Genomic DNA, 17,267 nt, shown 5'->3' on the forward strand with positions numbered 1-17,267 from the left:
CCCTCACCCAGAGCGGGTCTCTCCCTCCCCTCACCCAGAGCGGGTCTCTCTGACCCCTCACCCAGAGCGGGTCTCTCTGACCCCTCACCCAGAGCGGGTCTCTCTGACCCCTCACGCAGAGCGGGTGTCTCTAGCCCCTCACCCAGAGCGGGTCTCTCTGACCCCTCACTCAGAGTGGGTCTCTCTGACCCCTCACCCAGAGTGGGTCTCTCTGACCCCTCACCCAGAGTGGGTCTCTCTAGCCCCTCACCCAGAGCGGGTGTCTCTAGCCCCTCACCCAGAATGGGTCTCTCTGACCCCTCACCCAGAGCGGGTCTCTCTGACCCCTCACGCAGAGCGGGTGTCTCTAGCCCCTCACCCAGAGCGGGTCTCTCTGACCCCTCACTCAGAGTGGGTCTCTCTGACCCCTCACCCAGAGTGGGTCTCTCTGACCCCTCACCCAGAGTGGGTCTCTCTAGCCCCTCACCCAGAGCGGGTGTCTCTAGCCCCTCACCCAGAATGGGTCTCTCTGACCCCTCACGCAGAGCGGGTCTCTCTGACCTCTCACGCAGAACGGGTGTCTCTAGCCCCTCACCCAGAGCGGGTCTCTCTGACCCCTGACCCAGAGTGGGTCTCTCTGACCCCTCACCCAGAGTGGGTCTCTCTAGCCCCTCACCCAGAGTGGGTCTCTCTGACCCCTCACGCAGAGCGGGTGTCTCTAGCCCCTCACCCAGAGTGGGTCTCTCTGACCCCTCACGCAGAGCGGGTGTCTCTAGCCCCTCACGCAGAGTATTGTCTCTAGCCCCTCACCCAGAGCGGGTGTCTCTAGCCCCTTACGCAGAGCGGGTCTCTCCCTCCCGTCACCCAGAGCGGGTCTCTCTGACCCCTCACCCAGAGTGGGTCTCTCTGACCCCTCACCCAGAGCGGGTCTCTCTGACCCCTCACGCAGAGCGGGTGTCTCTAGCCCCCCACCCAGAGCGGGTCTCTCTGACCCCCTCACCCAGAGTGGGTCTCTCTGACCTCTCACGCAGAACGGGTGTCTCTAGCCCCTCACCCAGAGCGGGTCTCTCTGACCCCTCACTCAGAGTGGGTCTCTCTGACCCCTCACCCAGAGTAGTTCTCTCTAGCCCCTCACCCAGAGCGGGTGTCTCTAGCCCCTCACCCAGAATGGGTCTCTCTGACCCCTCACGCAGAGCGGGTGTCTCTAGCCCCTCACCCAGAGTGGGTCTCTCTAGCCCCTCACCCAGAGCGGGTGTCTCTAGCCCCTCACCCAGAATGGGTCTCTCTGACCCCTCACGCAGAGCGGGTCTCTCTAGCCCCTCACGCAGAGTGGGTGTCTCTAGCCCCTCACCCAGAGCGGGTGTCTCTAGCCCCTCACGCAGAGCGGGTCTCTCCCTCCCCTCACCCAGAGCGGGTCTCTCTGACCCCTCACCCAGAGCGGGTCTCTCTGACCCCTCACCCAGAGCGGGTCTCTCTAGCCCCTCACCCAGAGCGGGTCTCTCTGACCCCTCACCCAGAGCGGGTGTCTCTAGCCCCTCACGCAGAGCGGGTCTCTCTGACCCCTCACCCAGAGTGGGTGTCTCTAGCCCCTCACCCAGAGCGGGTGTCTCTGACCCCTCACCCAGAGCGGGTCTCTCTAGCCCCTCACCCAGAATGGGTCTCTCTGACCCCTCACCCAGAATGGGTCTCTCTGACCCCTCACGCAGAGCGGGTCTCTCTGACCCCTCACCCAGAGCGGGTGTCTCTAGCCCCTCACCCAGAGTGGGTCTCTCCCTCCCCTCACCCAGAATGGGTCTCTCTGACCCCTCACCCAGAGTGGGTGTCTCTAGCCCCTCACCCAGAGCGGGTGTCTCTAGCCCCTCACCCAGAGCGGGTGTCTCTAGCCCCTCACCGTTACAGGCTGCAGTCAGGAGAATGTGGTCCAGCCTCTCAGCAGTAATGCAATGGACCCACAGATTATTGGGCGGTGCCTCAGTTATTGTCTCAGGGACCCAGTCAATCTCTCCATCCTCTTCAGGACTCATTCTGTCCAGCGTGTCATCTGTAGTTTGCTCTGTCACGGGATCCACTGGCATGGAATTGCTGCTCAGCATCTCCTCAGGAGAGACATTTTCAGCTGAATGGACAACACAATGACCCAGTTTTATTATTCACTCAGAACGTAACCTTTCTCATCAGAAACAATGTTTGTAACACAGCTGCTTATGTAGAAATTCATATATTGTAACTCTATAATAATCGATTATTTCTCTATGTCATTTATTACAATAAACCTTCCCAAAAGGGGTGTGTGAGGTGTTGAGAGGTGTGGGCGTGTGTGGGTGAGGGGGGTTTGTGGGGGTGTGTGGGAGTGTGTGGGAGTGTGTGGGGTGAGGGGTGTGTGGGAGTGTGTGGGGTGAGGGGGGTTTGTGGGGGTGTGTGGGAGTGTGTGGGAGTGTGTGGGGTGAGGGGTGTGTGGGAGTGTGTGGGGTGAGGGGGGTTTGTGGGGGTGTGTGAGGGATTGAGGGGTGTGTGGGAAGGGGTGTGTGGGAGTGTGTGGGAGTGTGTGGGGTGAGGGGGGTCTGTGGGAGTGTGTGGGGTAAGGGGTGTGTGGGAGTGTGTGGGGTAAGGGGTGTGTGGGAGTGTGTGGGGTAAGGGGTGTGTGGGAGTGTGTGGGGTGAGGGGGGTTTGTGGGGGTGTGTGAGGGATTGAGGGGTGTGTGGGAAGGGGTGTGTGGGAGTGTGTGGGAGTGTGTGGGGTGAGGGGTGTGTGGGGAGGGGTGTGTGGGGTGAGGGGGGTCTGTGGGGGTGTGTGAGGGGAGGGGGGTCTGTGGGGGTGTGTGAGGGGAGGGGTGTGTGGGAGTGTGTGGGGTGAGGGGGGTCTGTGGAGTGTGTGAGGGATTGAGGGGTGTGTGAGGGATTGAGGGGTGTGTGAGGGGTTGAGGGGTGTGTGGGGAGGGGTGTGTAGGAGTGTGTAGGGTGAGGGGGGTCTGTGGGGGTGTGTGAGGGGAGGGGTGTGTGGGAGTGTGTGGGGTGAGGGGGGTCCGTGGGGGTGTGTGAGGGGAGGGGTGTGTGGGAGTGTGTGGGGTGAGGGGGGTCTGTGGGAGTGTGTGAGGGGTTGAGGGGTGTGTGAGGGGTTGAGGGGTGTGTGGGGAGGGGTGTGTGTGGGGTGAGGGGGGTCTGTGGGAGTGTGTGAGGGGGTGAGGGGTGTGAGGGGGGAGTGTGTGGGGTGAGGGGGGTCTGTGGGGGCTGTGAGGGGTTGAGGTGTGTGAGGGGAGGGGAGTGTGTTGGGTGAGGGGGGTCTGTGGGAGTGTGTGAGGGGTTGAGGTGTGTGAGGGGAGGGGAGTGTGTGGGGTGAGGGGGGTCTGTGGGAGTGTGTGAGGGGTTGAGGTGTGTGAGGGGGTGAGGGGTGTGAGGGGAGGGGTGTGTGGGAATGTGTGGGGTGAGGGGGGTCTGTGGGAGTGTGTGAGGGGTGGAGGTGTGTGAGGGGTTGAGGTGTGTGAGGGGGTGAGGGGTGTGAGGGGTTGATGGGTGTGAGGGGAGGGGTGTGTGGGAATGTGTGGGGTGAGGGGGGTCTGTGGGAGTGTGTGAGGGGTGGAGGTGTGTGAGGGTTTGAGGGGTGTGTGGGAGTGTGTGAGGGGTTGTGGTGTGTGAGGGGGTGAGGGGTGTGAGGGGGTGAGGGGTGTGAGGGGAGGGGTGCGTGGGAGTGTGTGGTGTGAGGGGGGGGGGGGGGTCTGGGATGTTGCTTTTTGTTTTTATCATTTTTAGAATTTAATTCAACAGTGTTGATCACAGAGACCCCCCCCCCCCCCCCGGGAGCACTCCCCCACCCAGCTAGCCCACCCCCCCCGGGCCAACCCACCCCCCACTGGCCAGCAGCCCGCCTCTCCACCTATCTTCCCCACCCCCCGACCACGACCCACCGACACCCCGAACCACCCACTACCCCGACCCACCCACACCCCAACCCACCCACTACCCCGACCCACCCACTACCCCGACCCACCCACTACCCCGACCCACCCACTACCCCGACTCACCCACTACCCCGACCCACCCACTACCCGACCCACCCACTACCCCGACCCACCCACTACCCCGACCCACCCACTACCCCGACCCACCCACTACTCCGACCCACCCACTACCCCGACCCACCCACTACCCCGACCCACTCACTACCCGCCCCCCCCGTGCCTGATGGAGTTGGTGCACTTAATTTCTCGTGGACAGCAGTTCAAAGTCCATCGGTAGCATTTTCCTCTCTGCTTGGTGTGAATCTCCATGGATCCATCGCCCCTATCCGCCCCATCTGCTCAATGAATAAGCTGGGTTCTTTCGCCATATTTGAGGTCTTTCCAGTTTTGGGGTTCGACCTGTCCGTCCCTGTGTCCTGTGCACAGTTCAAGTCCACTCCCTCTCCGCAAAATCAGTCGTTGTGTATCTATATCTGGGATATCCGCCATGCTCTTCTTTTTAACTGTGTCTTCCCATTTTGGAGTGTATATGTTACCGAGTGCACTGGCGTCCCGTAGCGAACACTGCTGACCATGATGTGATGTACCTCTGGGTCTGTAACAATCTTTGTCGCCGTGAACATCGTCCTCTTATTTAGCAAAATGGCTAGCCCCTTGGCACTCGACGCGTAGCAGCAATGGTAGATCTGTACCACCCAGCCTTTCGTTACCGGCAGTCGGTTCTTCTGCTTGAGGTGCATCTCTTGGCGGAAGATTAAGTCGGCTTTTATGACTTTCAGGTGGGCAATGCCTCTGGATTTTTCATTAGGCTTTTAAGTCCCCTCACGTTCCAGGTTACTACCGGATGGGCGGCGGGGGGGGATCGCTGCCCCCACGTTCTTGCAGGATCAGCCATACTTACCTGTTAGCCGTGCGCCTGAACTCCGGGATTTCCCTTTGTTTGGGGGCTGTCCAAGGTAGCCACGGTCACTGTTCTCCCAGTGACGTCGCGACCCTGCACTCCGGAGTTCCCCTTTATCCATGAAGTACCCAATATGCCCGCCAACTGTTAGTCCGCCACAAGGATGAGCACCTGCACTCCGGGGTGTCCATTTGTCTAAGGACCTTCAAGGTGGTTGCAACACAATTTTCTTACAAGTCTCCACGTGTGGCCTGTTGTAGCTAGCCTGATTCCCTCCACATTCCTTCAGCTATCTCTCCCTCATGATACCTTCTCTCGCCCCGTATTCTCCTCTTATGTTGTAGCTAAACCCCCCTTTCCCTTTTGTTATGGGCCAGGGTTCAGGAAACTCCAAAGTATCTCCTGGAGTTCACCTCTCGTACAACTGTTTATAGAGTTTGGTTTTGAGAAGCAAAGTGCCTACTTTTCAGTTGTTATTTTAACAGAGACCTTTAGCACTTTTAAACAAAATAAAGTTTATTTTTCGAATTCAGTTAACATATTATAAACACAGACACAGTAAGCATTTTAATCAACTCTAAACATACATTCCCCACACAGCTACAGCTCTCTCTATGTGTATAAAACCCTTAATAATTTCCCTTTCTTTTTCAACCTGATAACATCCAACAAATCCAGGAAAACCCTTTTAAGAAAACAGTAGGTTTGAATTATTTACAAATTTCAACATAGAGAGGGAGGAGAAGCCTTATTTTTCTGAATCCAGCTTCCAACAGTGTGAAACGAAAGTAAAGCTCAGGGCCACAGCCAGCTTCCAACTCAAAACGAAAGTAAAAACCAAACCCACTGCCCATCTCCACCCACGCAATGACATCACTTAAGCCATGTGATAATACAAACATGTCTTAAAGGTATGCTCGCATGACACCTCCCCCCCCCCCCCACCCCCCCAAGAAAATAAAATAAACCATCAGCTTCAAAGTTGGTTTCATTTTTCAGCACTTGCAGAAAAATTGACAATAATTTACTTTTCTTTTGAGCAAAACAAAACAGGCAATCATCCACAATAATACAGTCCATTTTACTTCTTTTTCCACCATCGAACCGGCTTCTCTTTAACACATTAGTGTCAAATCATTGGCTATCACTTTTTCTCGTCCTGTCATGTGTATTATTTTTTCATGAAATGGCTGTAACAATAAAATCCATCGAAACATTCTGCATTGTTATTCCTGAATCGCTCCAAAAACGACAGCGGGTTATGATCGGTATACACAATTGTTTCAGACAAATAGCTGGTAGCATAATTATGGAAATGTTGCCGAGGCAGCACCAAGCTCAAAGTCACCCTCAATCGTTGAATATTTCCTCTGGTGATTATTGAATTTCTATGAAAAGTAACTACTGGCCGCTGTACGTGTTCTTCGTCTCTTGCAAGAGCACAGCGTCTACGCCCACATCAATCGCATCAACAGCCACTTTCAATGGTTTTGTTTAATTTGGGGTGGCCAACACAGGAGCCCTGGTTAACACCGCCTTCAGGCCGTCAAATGCCTGTTGACACTCCGCCAGAAATTTGCGACGTTTCTTCAACAATTCCGTCAGTGCAGCAAACGCACTGCTATAATTTAGCACAAATTTTCGGTAAAATCCACTCATGCCAAGACGTCACGTTATTTCCCATCATGTCGAGGGTATTGGAAAATCTCCAGTAATGTTTGTTTTCATATCCCGTGGGACCCTGTCTAATTGGATGGCCAAGGAACGTAACTTGGGCTTGTCCAAATACATTTTTGGCTAGGATTACCAGCACACCCGCCTCCTGAAATCGACCGAATAACTCCATCAGATGCTTCAACGATTTTTTGCATGTCTGACTATAAATCATTAGATCGTCGTTGTATACCGCATAATTGGGTAATCTTGAAACGTCTTTGTTAGTTAACCATTTAAATGAGGCTGGAGCATTTTTATGCCAAATTGCATAACTTTGAATTGGTATATACCATCTGGAGTCACAACAGCTGATATCTCCTTCGCCGTTTCGGATAAAGGTACCTGCCAGCAACCTTTAAGTAAATCCAGTTTGGAAATACAAGCTGATTGACCCGCCTTCTCAATGCAATCCTCCAAGCGTGGGATCGGATAAGAGTCTGTTCTTATAACTTCATTAACCTTTCTATAGTCCACACATAATCGTTGGGTACCGTCTGATTTCGGTACCATCATTATGTGTGAGCTCCATTGGCTGCAACCCACTTCAATAAAGCCATTTTTAAGCATACTTCAATTTATTTCTTACTCTGTGCCAATTTTAAAGGGTTAAGCCAACATGGAAGTTGTTTAATTGGACCAGCATTTCCCACATCTACACCATGTACAGCCATTTTAGCACTTCCCAACTAATCTCCACAAATATGCCCGTGTGATATTAATAACTCAGGTGAGGTTCTTTTTCCTCTGGAAAGTAATTCAGCAATTGATTCCAATTTTTAAGAACATCCTCGTTATCCAATTCAATTTGAGGAATGTCAAATTCAGAGTCATCTGGATTCGGTTCGTCACTTTGCGTAAGAATCACTAAAACCTCTTCCTGTTGCTCTCCTTCCTTTTCAAAGTACTTTTAGGCATATTCACGTGACACCTTCGATGAGATTTCCCTTCTATCTGGCGCTCTTAACACATAATTCACCTCACTTAATTTCATTCTAATCTGATAAGGTGCACACAACCTTGCTTTTAATGGTTCTCCGACCACTGGCAAGAATATAAATACTGTATCTCCACTGGCAAAACTAAAAGTTTGGCTTTCCTGTCCACGACCTGTTTGATCATATGTTGTGCAACGTTTAAGTGTTGTCCCGCCAATTCATCTGCTCTATGGAATCGTTCCCTAAAATTTCACACGTATTCCAATAATATAATTTCAGACTGCTGACTCTGCAGTTTCTCCTCAATAGATTTAAGTGGTCCTCTTACCTCATGACCAAAAATTAATTCAAAAGGACAGAATTTGGTTAACTCATTAGGTGCATCCCTAATTGCAAATAGTGCAAATGGAATCCCTTCATCCCAATCCTCCGAATAATCTTGACAATTAGTACTCAACATTGTCTTTACTGTCCGATGCCACCTTTCTAACGCTCCCTGCGATTCTGGATGGTACACAGTTGATTTAAATTGTTTTATTCTTGAGCTATCTGTCATAATATACACATCGGTATATAATGGTGCAGACGCACACTGACTGACACACTGCAAGAGCAATCAACACACACAACACAGCAGCCAATCAGCAGTTAGGGAACGCTCACTATAAAGCCAGAGGGTACTAGTTTTCCTGCTCATTCTGGATGCAGCCTCTGAGAAGGACAGAGCTCACAGCTTGTAGCACACATCTTCACCATGTGCTAACAGTCTGGTCAGGATAGGCATAGGTCTTCAGTTTAATTTAACATAGTGTTGAGGCACGGTGAAAGTATGTTCAACAGTTCCTAGCTTAATAAAATTGTGTTATACTACTTCAAGTGTTGGTATCCTGTATATGTTACTGCTAAGGTAAACGCAGTCTCCACAGATCCAGAGTCCCCACATCACTATCCATAACTTTTTCAATAACTTGCGGTCAAATTTGATCCATTATTGTATTTCAGTGGGTCGTCCATATCTAGTAAAGAATTTAAGTCACTCCTCCATAATCTTTTTAGCTGTAATATTGCGTACTGGAATGGCCTCTGGAAACCTAGTAGACACATCCATTATAGTCAAAAGATATTGATTCCCACTTTTGGTTTTAGGCAGCGGCCCTGCGCAATCAATCAAGACTCTTGTAATAGTTTCCTCAAATGCTCTACTCGGTATTAAGGGGACTGGTTTTATCACCGTTTGCGGTTTCCCTATCAGTTGACACGTGTGACATGATCGACAAAATGTAACTCCATCTTTATATAGTCCAGGACAATAAAAATGTTTTGTATTTTAGCTTGAGTTTTCCTTGCTCCCAAATGACCTCCTACTGTGCTACGCGCAACACCCCCTTTACCCTACCGACAATACCACTTGAGCTTCTGCCCACTTTTCATCCGCCTCTATATGTAAAGGTCTCCATTTTTCATGAAGGCATCATTTTTAAGCTAATAACATTCTGAAAGACACTCTGATTCCTCTTCCGTGTATGCTTTCTGATACATCAGTTTAATTACTACCTCTTTCTGTTGTAATCCCGCCAATTTTCCTGAACTTAAAATATCCACCTCATCCTTCAACTGTTCTTATTCTTTTCCAACCATCTGATCAAAAATGATCTTTTTTTCTGATCTTTGAACTGCAGCTTTATATTCACTCTTTTATTTCTCCTCTTATCTTACCCTGTTGCTTCGCGACCTTCTAACTATGCAATCCGGAAAAATCCCAGGATATTCGTCCTTCAACACGTCAGTATTTTGATTTTCCACTGGCTTATGAACCACAGGAGGCATCAGTCCCACCTGCGATCCAGCTATATCATTACCCAAGATAAACTGTATTCTTGAGCAAGATAGTTTCTCTACTACTTCTCCGACGACTTCACAAGTTTTCACTGGACTTTCGAATCTTACCTTATGTAATAGAACACTACTCGTCTCACCCTGTATTCCACATATTACCACCTTTTCTGGCAACATTCTTCCCAAACTACATCATTCCTCATCTCTTACCATCAAAGATTGATTTGCGCCCGTATCTCTCAAAATTGTGACTTCTTTACCTACTCATCCGGGTACACATGAGTAAACTTTATCCACAAAAGTGAATTCTTTACAGAGATCTTGCACCTTCTGATCAATCACCTCCGGATCAGCCTTTACAATCTTTTGCACTTGCTTTGCTTCAATTGGGCTTTTCTTTACCACTTTAACATATCTTACTAGCTTATCCTGGTTTACCGCATCAGCCTTCCCAGTGTTTGTCTTGAACCCCCAACCCTGTGACTTTGCATGGCTTAGTTTATTACCGTAAAAACGTCTGAAACGTTTAATTTCTTTTCCACCCTCCGGGATTTATTTTTAAACCTGAAGTCGGCTCTCCTTATTATCTCCCATCCGATCCTCTTTACCTTGACCATTTGAATATTTCCCTTTTTCCCATTTTCTATCCCTCCCAGGCTGAAACTGACGTCGGAAACCAAACTTTGATTCATGAAGTAATTCATAATCATCTGCCATTTCTGCTGATAATCTCGCAGTTTTAACCCTCTGCCCTTCTGACAAATCAAGTTCTTTACCCGTCAGACTGGCCTCAATAAAACTCGAGAGGCATATGTAGGTATAGTATTATTTATTTTTAAACAACTTGCAAGGCTGACCCGTTCCGCAGAGATTCAGAAGACAGGCAGTCTTCTGAAGCCCCAGAACCGAGTGAAATCGGAGACAAAGAAATCTCTGCAAATATCACTCAAATGGCATCAAGTTTCACATACAAGATTCCCATAGGTCATCCTATACACCTCCTGACCTGGCCATATATCCTACTTTGCTCACTTCGCATTCCTCAACCCTGGGCCTCTTGTTAACCAGCACCCTTTTCACCACACTGCACGAGACTCCCTCCCAACCCTCCTGGCCATGCTTTCTGAATCCCTTTGTCCTTTGTTTGTGAGCTCACTACTATCAGACTGGCTCACATCTACATTATTCTAACTAATAATCCTATTATATATCACATTCGTTTGTTCAGTTCCTCATTCCCTCCTTTTATCATTTCATGATAACCTATCGGTCCAATCCGTAGCTACGGCCCCTCATCTATGAAAATTCGTCGCTGCATTTACAATTCTTGTTGCAGCACCGCATCATCCGCTGCACACACTTGGAACATAACAGCCAAGATTCTCGGGGAGTCTATCTGTTCCAGTGCGCCCTGCATTTTACCCATCACGCATTTAAGGATGGCCAGGCCCACAAAGATGCAGCCGAGTGCCACTGCTAAATACATGACGATATTTATCAACCCGTCCTTCCAACCTCCAAATTCCCAGTTACCCCAAGAGCCAGGTTCCTGCATACCATCCAGGTGATCCCGTATGCGATCCATAAATTAAGTGATGTTAGCGGTTAGGTCTTAACTCCCATGATACACTTGTCCTGCACTATGGCGCATAACCCACCCTCACGGGCCAGAAGATAGTCAAGATCATATCGGTTCGGCATGGCAAACAACCGCAGTTAAGACAATTCCTTGGTTATTGCCCAGGGGGCGCCGAAGATTTCGTTTCCCAGGATGGTAAGGCCACAAATAAAATAATTCCTATCGATGACCGCCAAGGAACCCCCCCCCCCCCCCCCCCCCACCTCCCCACACCTCCCAGTGCCAAGACGCTCAGAATTCCACATCCGGCTGAGTGGCCCTGGTTGGGTGCTAGAACCTGAGGTTTCTTCCAGTTCTCGCAGAATTCGGCTGAGACTGCCCGGCGTGCCAACTGATTGTAGAATATCCACGCAGAGGGGCAGGGGACTGTGGTAGGGACTACAGTCCCGATAGCAATTTGGCGAGGAAATGGAAGTGACAAAACATTGGTCGCTGTGGCATTAAAACGGCAGTAGTATCCTTGCTCCGTGTACAGGCTAGCATCACAATCAGCATATCAGTTGAGCAGGGATCCCCCAGTAGCCCAGTTTATCCAACTGTGGAACGCCCATTCGGGCCTCCTAGCAATGCGGAAAGCCCTAGTCCCAACAGTGATATGAGAGACAATCGCCCAGCCACAAAGGAGCTGAAGGCCGGCGTTCCATGGAACGCAGGTGGTGTTGTAACAGGCACATTGGCCGGACGCCTGAGTGGCGTGACACCTCCTGTCCGTACAGGTGGGGAACAGACATGTTATATTCGTTTCAACCTCTACCAGCAAACAGCCGTACCCCTCACTGCTGAAACAATTCTCGTAAGACCGGGAGTCTCTATTGGGAGTGAAGTGGCTAGGTATATACGCCCTCCACCGTTAAAGCTTATCATACTGTGAATGAGAGTTTTCCCGTGGAAGCGGAAGGCAAATAGCTGGTGGGGCCGAACCCGTATCATGAGGAAGAGTAACTTGCTCGGGTGGTGGCTCGGAACTCTGACAGTGAACCTCCGTTTTGGGGAGTTCCCAAAAGCGGTGAGACGGAAAATAACCTAGACACCGATGCGGGGTTCGGGTAGCAGACAACCGGTCCCTGGCCATACATGCGGTGGTAGATTTGGTAGAAGAGATTCATGCTGCACAGGTTTCCCTCATTTTGGGTCCTAAGTGAAGTAAGTATGCCTCCTGATAACCTGCGTTCTCGCCGTGCCTCCCTTCTTACTCGTTCAGTCCTCTTGCTATTCCTCCTCTCTCCCCTACAACATGTTCCTACCTCCTCCACACGGTCTGATTTTACCTTCAAGGCGCTATTCTTATCACATCCAAAATCAAATGTACATTTACTCCAAAAACAAGGCAATGTCCATGCAATGTTCCCTTCCCATCGCCGGGACCGATATAATTGTTTCCTGAGCCCTTCATTGTCCTTTAACTTGATAACCTTCCATGAGTCGATACTATGCCCTCGTACATGGGGGCAGCGGAGAACGTCACCTCTGCATAAGTGAAATGTCCCTGTAGTTTAGTCGCGATTACTGGTATAGATGGTGTTCCAAGAGAGGGAAAGCCGAGGACAGCACAGGTGGCCCGTATCCAATCCGTCATGCTCCACACCTGTAAAAGAAACGCGGGAGAAAGGGGACAGGTTAGTGACCGACCATTTTGCAGTGGTAGAGGTAGACCCAGCACTCCGCCCCTCCAGTTTAACTGCAGGGGGGTGGTAAGGAGAACTTGGAAGGGCTCCTGTCACTGTGGCTCCAACCCTTTCCGAGTACAGTTCTTAACCATGACATAACTACTAGGCTGCACTGAATTCTCATTTTTTATTTTTCAAGCGAGCTATCTAATGGGGACGGTGACGGGTGAGCCACTCGAACCTGGCTATGGAGTTCCTTGTGGGCTTTAGTGAGGGCTAGAACATAGTTAGTCCTTTCTTCAGACATATGGTGAAACTGGACCAGTCTGGGAACAGGCAGGTTCCAGGGTGTTCTAATGGCCCTGCCATAAAAGATCTCGGCAGGATAGAGCCGGCCCGATCCCGCAGGTGTGACCCGCAGCTGGAAGAGGGCAACGGGCAGCAACCATGTTAACCCCCTGTCCTCTCGTAATTTGGCCACGTTGGTTTTGAGGGTCTGATTGTGTCTCTCAACCAAGCCGGCCGTCTTTGACCAGTACAGTGGAACTCCTGGCGAAGCTCAACTGGGAGCAGAACTCCTCGTTAAACTCTCCAATAAAATGGGGCCCATTATCAGAACTTAACTGAGCTGGTATTCCGTACATAAACACCTCATCACATTTCTACAGCCTCTGGCTCTCCGTCCAGCTTCCTTCTGGTGTGATGGTCACCAGTAACGGGATGTCACCTTGGCGAGTAATGATGGACCAAGTCTATCGGCATCATCCGAGTCATAGCCAGCTTACAACACATATTAAGGCATCCAATGATTATACAGTACACAATTATAATAACAAGTATTATCAATCCATGCATCAGGTAAAACCCCATGACCGAGCTATGAGAGCTAACTCTGAGCTGAATCCTGCCGTAGGGTTTACATCCCTCTTATAGTTGTAGTGACTAGCAACTATCCATCATCCTTGTCATTCGTATGTACATGTCATGATTTGTAAACTGTGCACGGAAATCAATGGTAAATGCAACCATCTCGCAGGCCAGTGTCGATAGGCCCTTTGTGTTGTGCTTTCCCCAAGTCCAATCACCGTAGACCATAGCTGTCGCCGCTCAGGAAGGTAAGACAATAGCTATCTCCGTGTGTTCCGCTACCTCCAAGGCATCTGACTACCTTGGGGTAGCAGCACCGTAAAAGCTTCCTCATGTCCTTCAGGAACAGCACACAACTCAGTCCATCAGCGACCAAAAGGTCTTTCATCCCTCGCTGGTTTTTTTTATGTAGGAAGTGCTTTCCTTTTCTCATTGGAATGGTAAATTATGATATCATGTATTATCCACTGATTATCTTGCTTTATTAATTTCAGGAGCTTCAACCGATCCTGTTTCTATTCCTGACTTCCTCACCCTAACGTCGAACATTGTACTGAACCATGTAATCTGCCAGCCCTGGCTCACTTGAGACAATAACTCAGTTTTCTTCAAACCTCTTTTGTCCGTTATCATTTTCCTTACACCATGAAGTGTATACTTGCCATTATTCGTTTGTTTTGTTTTTTTGCAATAATACCACTTGCACATTTAATACAGTTAACATTTTGGGGTTACAACCCAATTGAATCCGTACATAACAGTCCCTAACAGCTTACAGGACATTTCGTCTGTAATTACTGTTGTACTCTCCAATGCTATATTGGTTGCTGCATTGGTTACAAATTTCCCCTTGTGGCATCAAGTTGCCAAGATTCTTAAACTATTGTAATTTAAAATACGGGGGTTCCTCGTCAGTCGCTACTGTCTACCGAGACCCTTAATAACTACACCACGTAAGACGCCCCTCCTGGAGATCACAGATCACCCATCAGCTAAGTCCAGTTAGAGGTGTCTGACCGGAGGTTTCACTCTTCAGTAATAATGTGATATTTTGATTTGTTGCTAATCCGTAAGGTTTTTCTTCCGGGCTCTGTCATTTAATTCCCTCAAATATGAAGCCAATTGTATCATTAGTTTTTCCCCCATGCTGTCTGAAACATTCTTCTCCAGAGTGTTGTTCAGGTTCGTCATCTGTATTATTGTTGCTTCATCTGAAACCAAAATGAACAAGTCAAAGGCGGAGAGGGCCCTATTTCTTGATTTGTATCTTCCTATCCTTGCTTGGATATTTCAGAAGTACCCTCTCCAGGACTTCCGGATTTCCATTGCCACCATTCCTCTTTTTCAAACTCAGTGATTCAATCAAATCGAAATTTTCCCCGATACATTTCGGATATTGCTACTGCATCTATTTCAATGTTTTTAATACTGATCGTGACAGGATTTTTTGAAAGATAAGTTCCGAACATGACATTTTACTGTATCACCTCTCCCATCGATGCTGCTAACAGTTTTCAATTCACTGGCATCCTGACACCCACACCCAAACATTCTTTTTTGCATTGTCCGAGCGGTTGGGGGATATGATCAATCCTGTGGCACGGCATCATTGCAGTGATACAGTCTCTAAGCACTGTTAGGCTAATTTTACGTCCCCAGGTCATCACAAACTTCAATCACCAGTATTGCTTTGAGCCGAAGCATTTCCCCGTTTCTATTGTTCTAAATGCAATATCAAATCGTCTGACTACGCTGTATCTGTCATTCTCCTCGGTTTCATATGATTACTCCTTGACCAAACTACTGGGCTACAGGACGTGATACACCTTTGACACAATGTATCATTATGTTCACAATGATTCATTTTAAACTGGGGACCAATTCTCTAATGCAACTTCCACTGTGCTTCTATCAGCTGTGATTAAAAAGTACAAATTCCTTTTGCTGCTCCGAGGAAAAAGAGGGCCTGCATACTCTCATAACCATTCTTCCATCGGTGTCTCAAATACCCCAAAGTTCTCATGATTTGCTGAACCCCGTTACGTGGAACTGGCGCTATGCTTCTAGTAACTTTCTCTCTCATCCCAACACTTGCTTCCCTGCCTGCCTTTGACACTGAATACCCTAAATAGTTGACTTCGCTCCTGCCAATCTGGCATTTCTTTAACCCTATTTTAAATCCTACTTCACTAAGTGTTTTAACAATTTTGGTCACTATTTCGACATGTGTCCCCCTGATCATCATCTCTAATTAACACATCATCAATATATACTAAAGCCAAATCATGTTTATTCAGCCCCATTACTATTGCCTGAAAGTGGTTCGGGGAATTAACATAACCTTGTGGCAATCTACAGTATACGTAATGTTTAGTGCCAACGGTATTACTAGTTTTGCTTTCCTTATCTCCTCTAGTTATCAGTTGGTGTTTATATCTTAATTTGTTCTTTTTTTTGGCGTATATTTTTGTTAATCTTTCCCTGCCATCAGATTCTCATTTTCTGGTACTGCAAGTAATACTCCTAATCTAAGCTCCGGTCCCATATCTTTATTCCTTAAAGCTCCATCTGCAATGCAGTCCAAAAAAATCCATAGTCTTTGCTGTATGAAAATCCAAGATCAGTAAATTTGATGTGTAGTGAGTTTCCAGAGAAAATACTGAAATCTCTACAAATTTGGAGCACACCGATCAAATTTTTTAATTGTCGGTACATCATGGCTGCCTCGAACAAAGAAGCACATAAGACCATAAGACCATAAGACCATAAGACATAGGAGTGGAAGTAAGGCCATTCGGCCCATCGAGTCCACTCCGCCATTCAATCATGGCTGATGGGCATTTCAACTCCACCTCCCAGCATTCTCCCCATAGCCCTTAATTCCTCGCGACATCAAGAATTTATCTATCTCTGCCTTGAAGCCATTTAGCGTCCCGGCCTCCACTGCACTCTGCGGCAATGAATTCCACAGGCCCACCACTCTCTGGCTGAAGAAATGTCTCCGCATTTGTTTTGAATTTACCCCCTCTAATTCTAAGGCTGTGCCCACGGGTCCTCGACTCCTCGCCTAACGGAAACAGTTTCTTTGCGTCCATCCTTTCTAAGCCATGTATTATCTTGTAAGTTTCTATTAGATCTCCCCTTAACCTTCTGAACTCCAATGAATACAATCCCAGGAACGCCAGCCGTTCCTCATATGCTAGACCCGCCATTCCAGGGATCATCCGTGTGAATCTCCGCTGGACACGCTCCAGTGCCAGTATGTCCTTCCTGAGATGTGGGGCCCAAAACTGGACACAGTACTCCAAATGGGGCCTAACCAGAGCCTTATAAAGGCTCAGTAGCACATCGCTGCTTTTATATTCCAACCCTCTTAAGAAATGACAACATAGCATTCGCTTTCTTAATCACGGATTCAACCTGCATGTTTACCTTTAGGGAATCCTCGACTAGCACTCCCAGATCCCTTTGTACTTTGGCATTATGAATTTTCTCACCGTTTAGAAAGTAGTCTATGCTTGGATTCTTTTTTCCAAAGTGCAAGACCTCACATTTTCTCACGTTGAAATGCATCAGCCATTTCCTGCACCACTCTCCCAAACTGTCTAGATCCTTCTGCAGCCTCCCCACTTCCTCAGCACTACCTGCCTGACCACCTAACTTCGTATCATCAGCAAACTTCGCTAGAATGCCCCCAGTCCCTTCATCCAGATCATTAATATATATGGTGAACAGCTGCGGCCCCAACACTGAACCCTGTGGGACACCGCTGGTCACCGGCTGCCATTCCGAAAAAGAACCTTTTATCCCAACTCTCTGCCTTCTGTCAGAC

At 48.7% G+C, this 17,267-nt stretch overlaps 1 protein-coding gene across 1 annotated transcript in view; it reads left to right on the forward strand.

The window, feature by feature from the left end:
* The window catches only part of LOC119977765 (dynein heavy chain domain-containing protein 1-like), a 459,774-nt gene that overhangs the window by 340,463 nt on the left and 102,044 nt on the right, over positions 1 to 17,267 (forward strand). The window contains exon 31 of the mRNA XM_038818968.1: positions 15,095 to 15,252. Coding sequence (XP_038674896.1) covers positions 15,095 to 15,252 — 158 coding nt within the window. The remainder of the gene's footprint in view (positions 1 to 15,094; positions 15,253 to 17,267) is intronic.

The sequence above is a fragment of the Scyliorhinus canicula genome, chromosome 14 (assembly GCF_902713615.1).
Source record: "Scyliorhinus canicula chromosome 14, sScyCan1.1, whole genome shotgun sequence".
Lineage (NCBI taxonomy): Eukaryota > Metazoa > Chordata > Chondrichthyes > Carcharhiniformes > Scyliorhinidae > Scyliorhinus > Scyliorhinus canicula.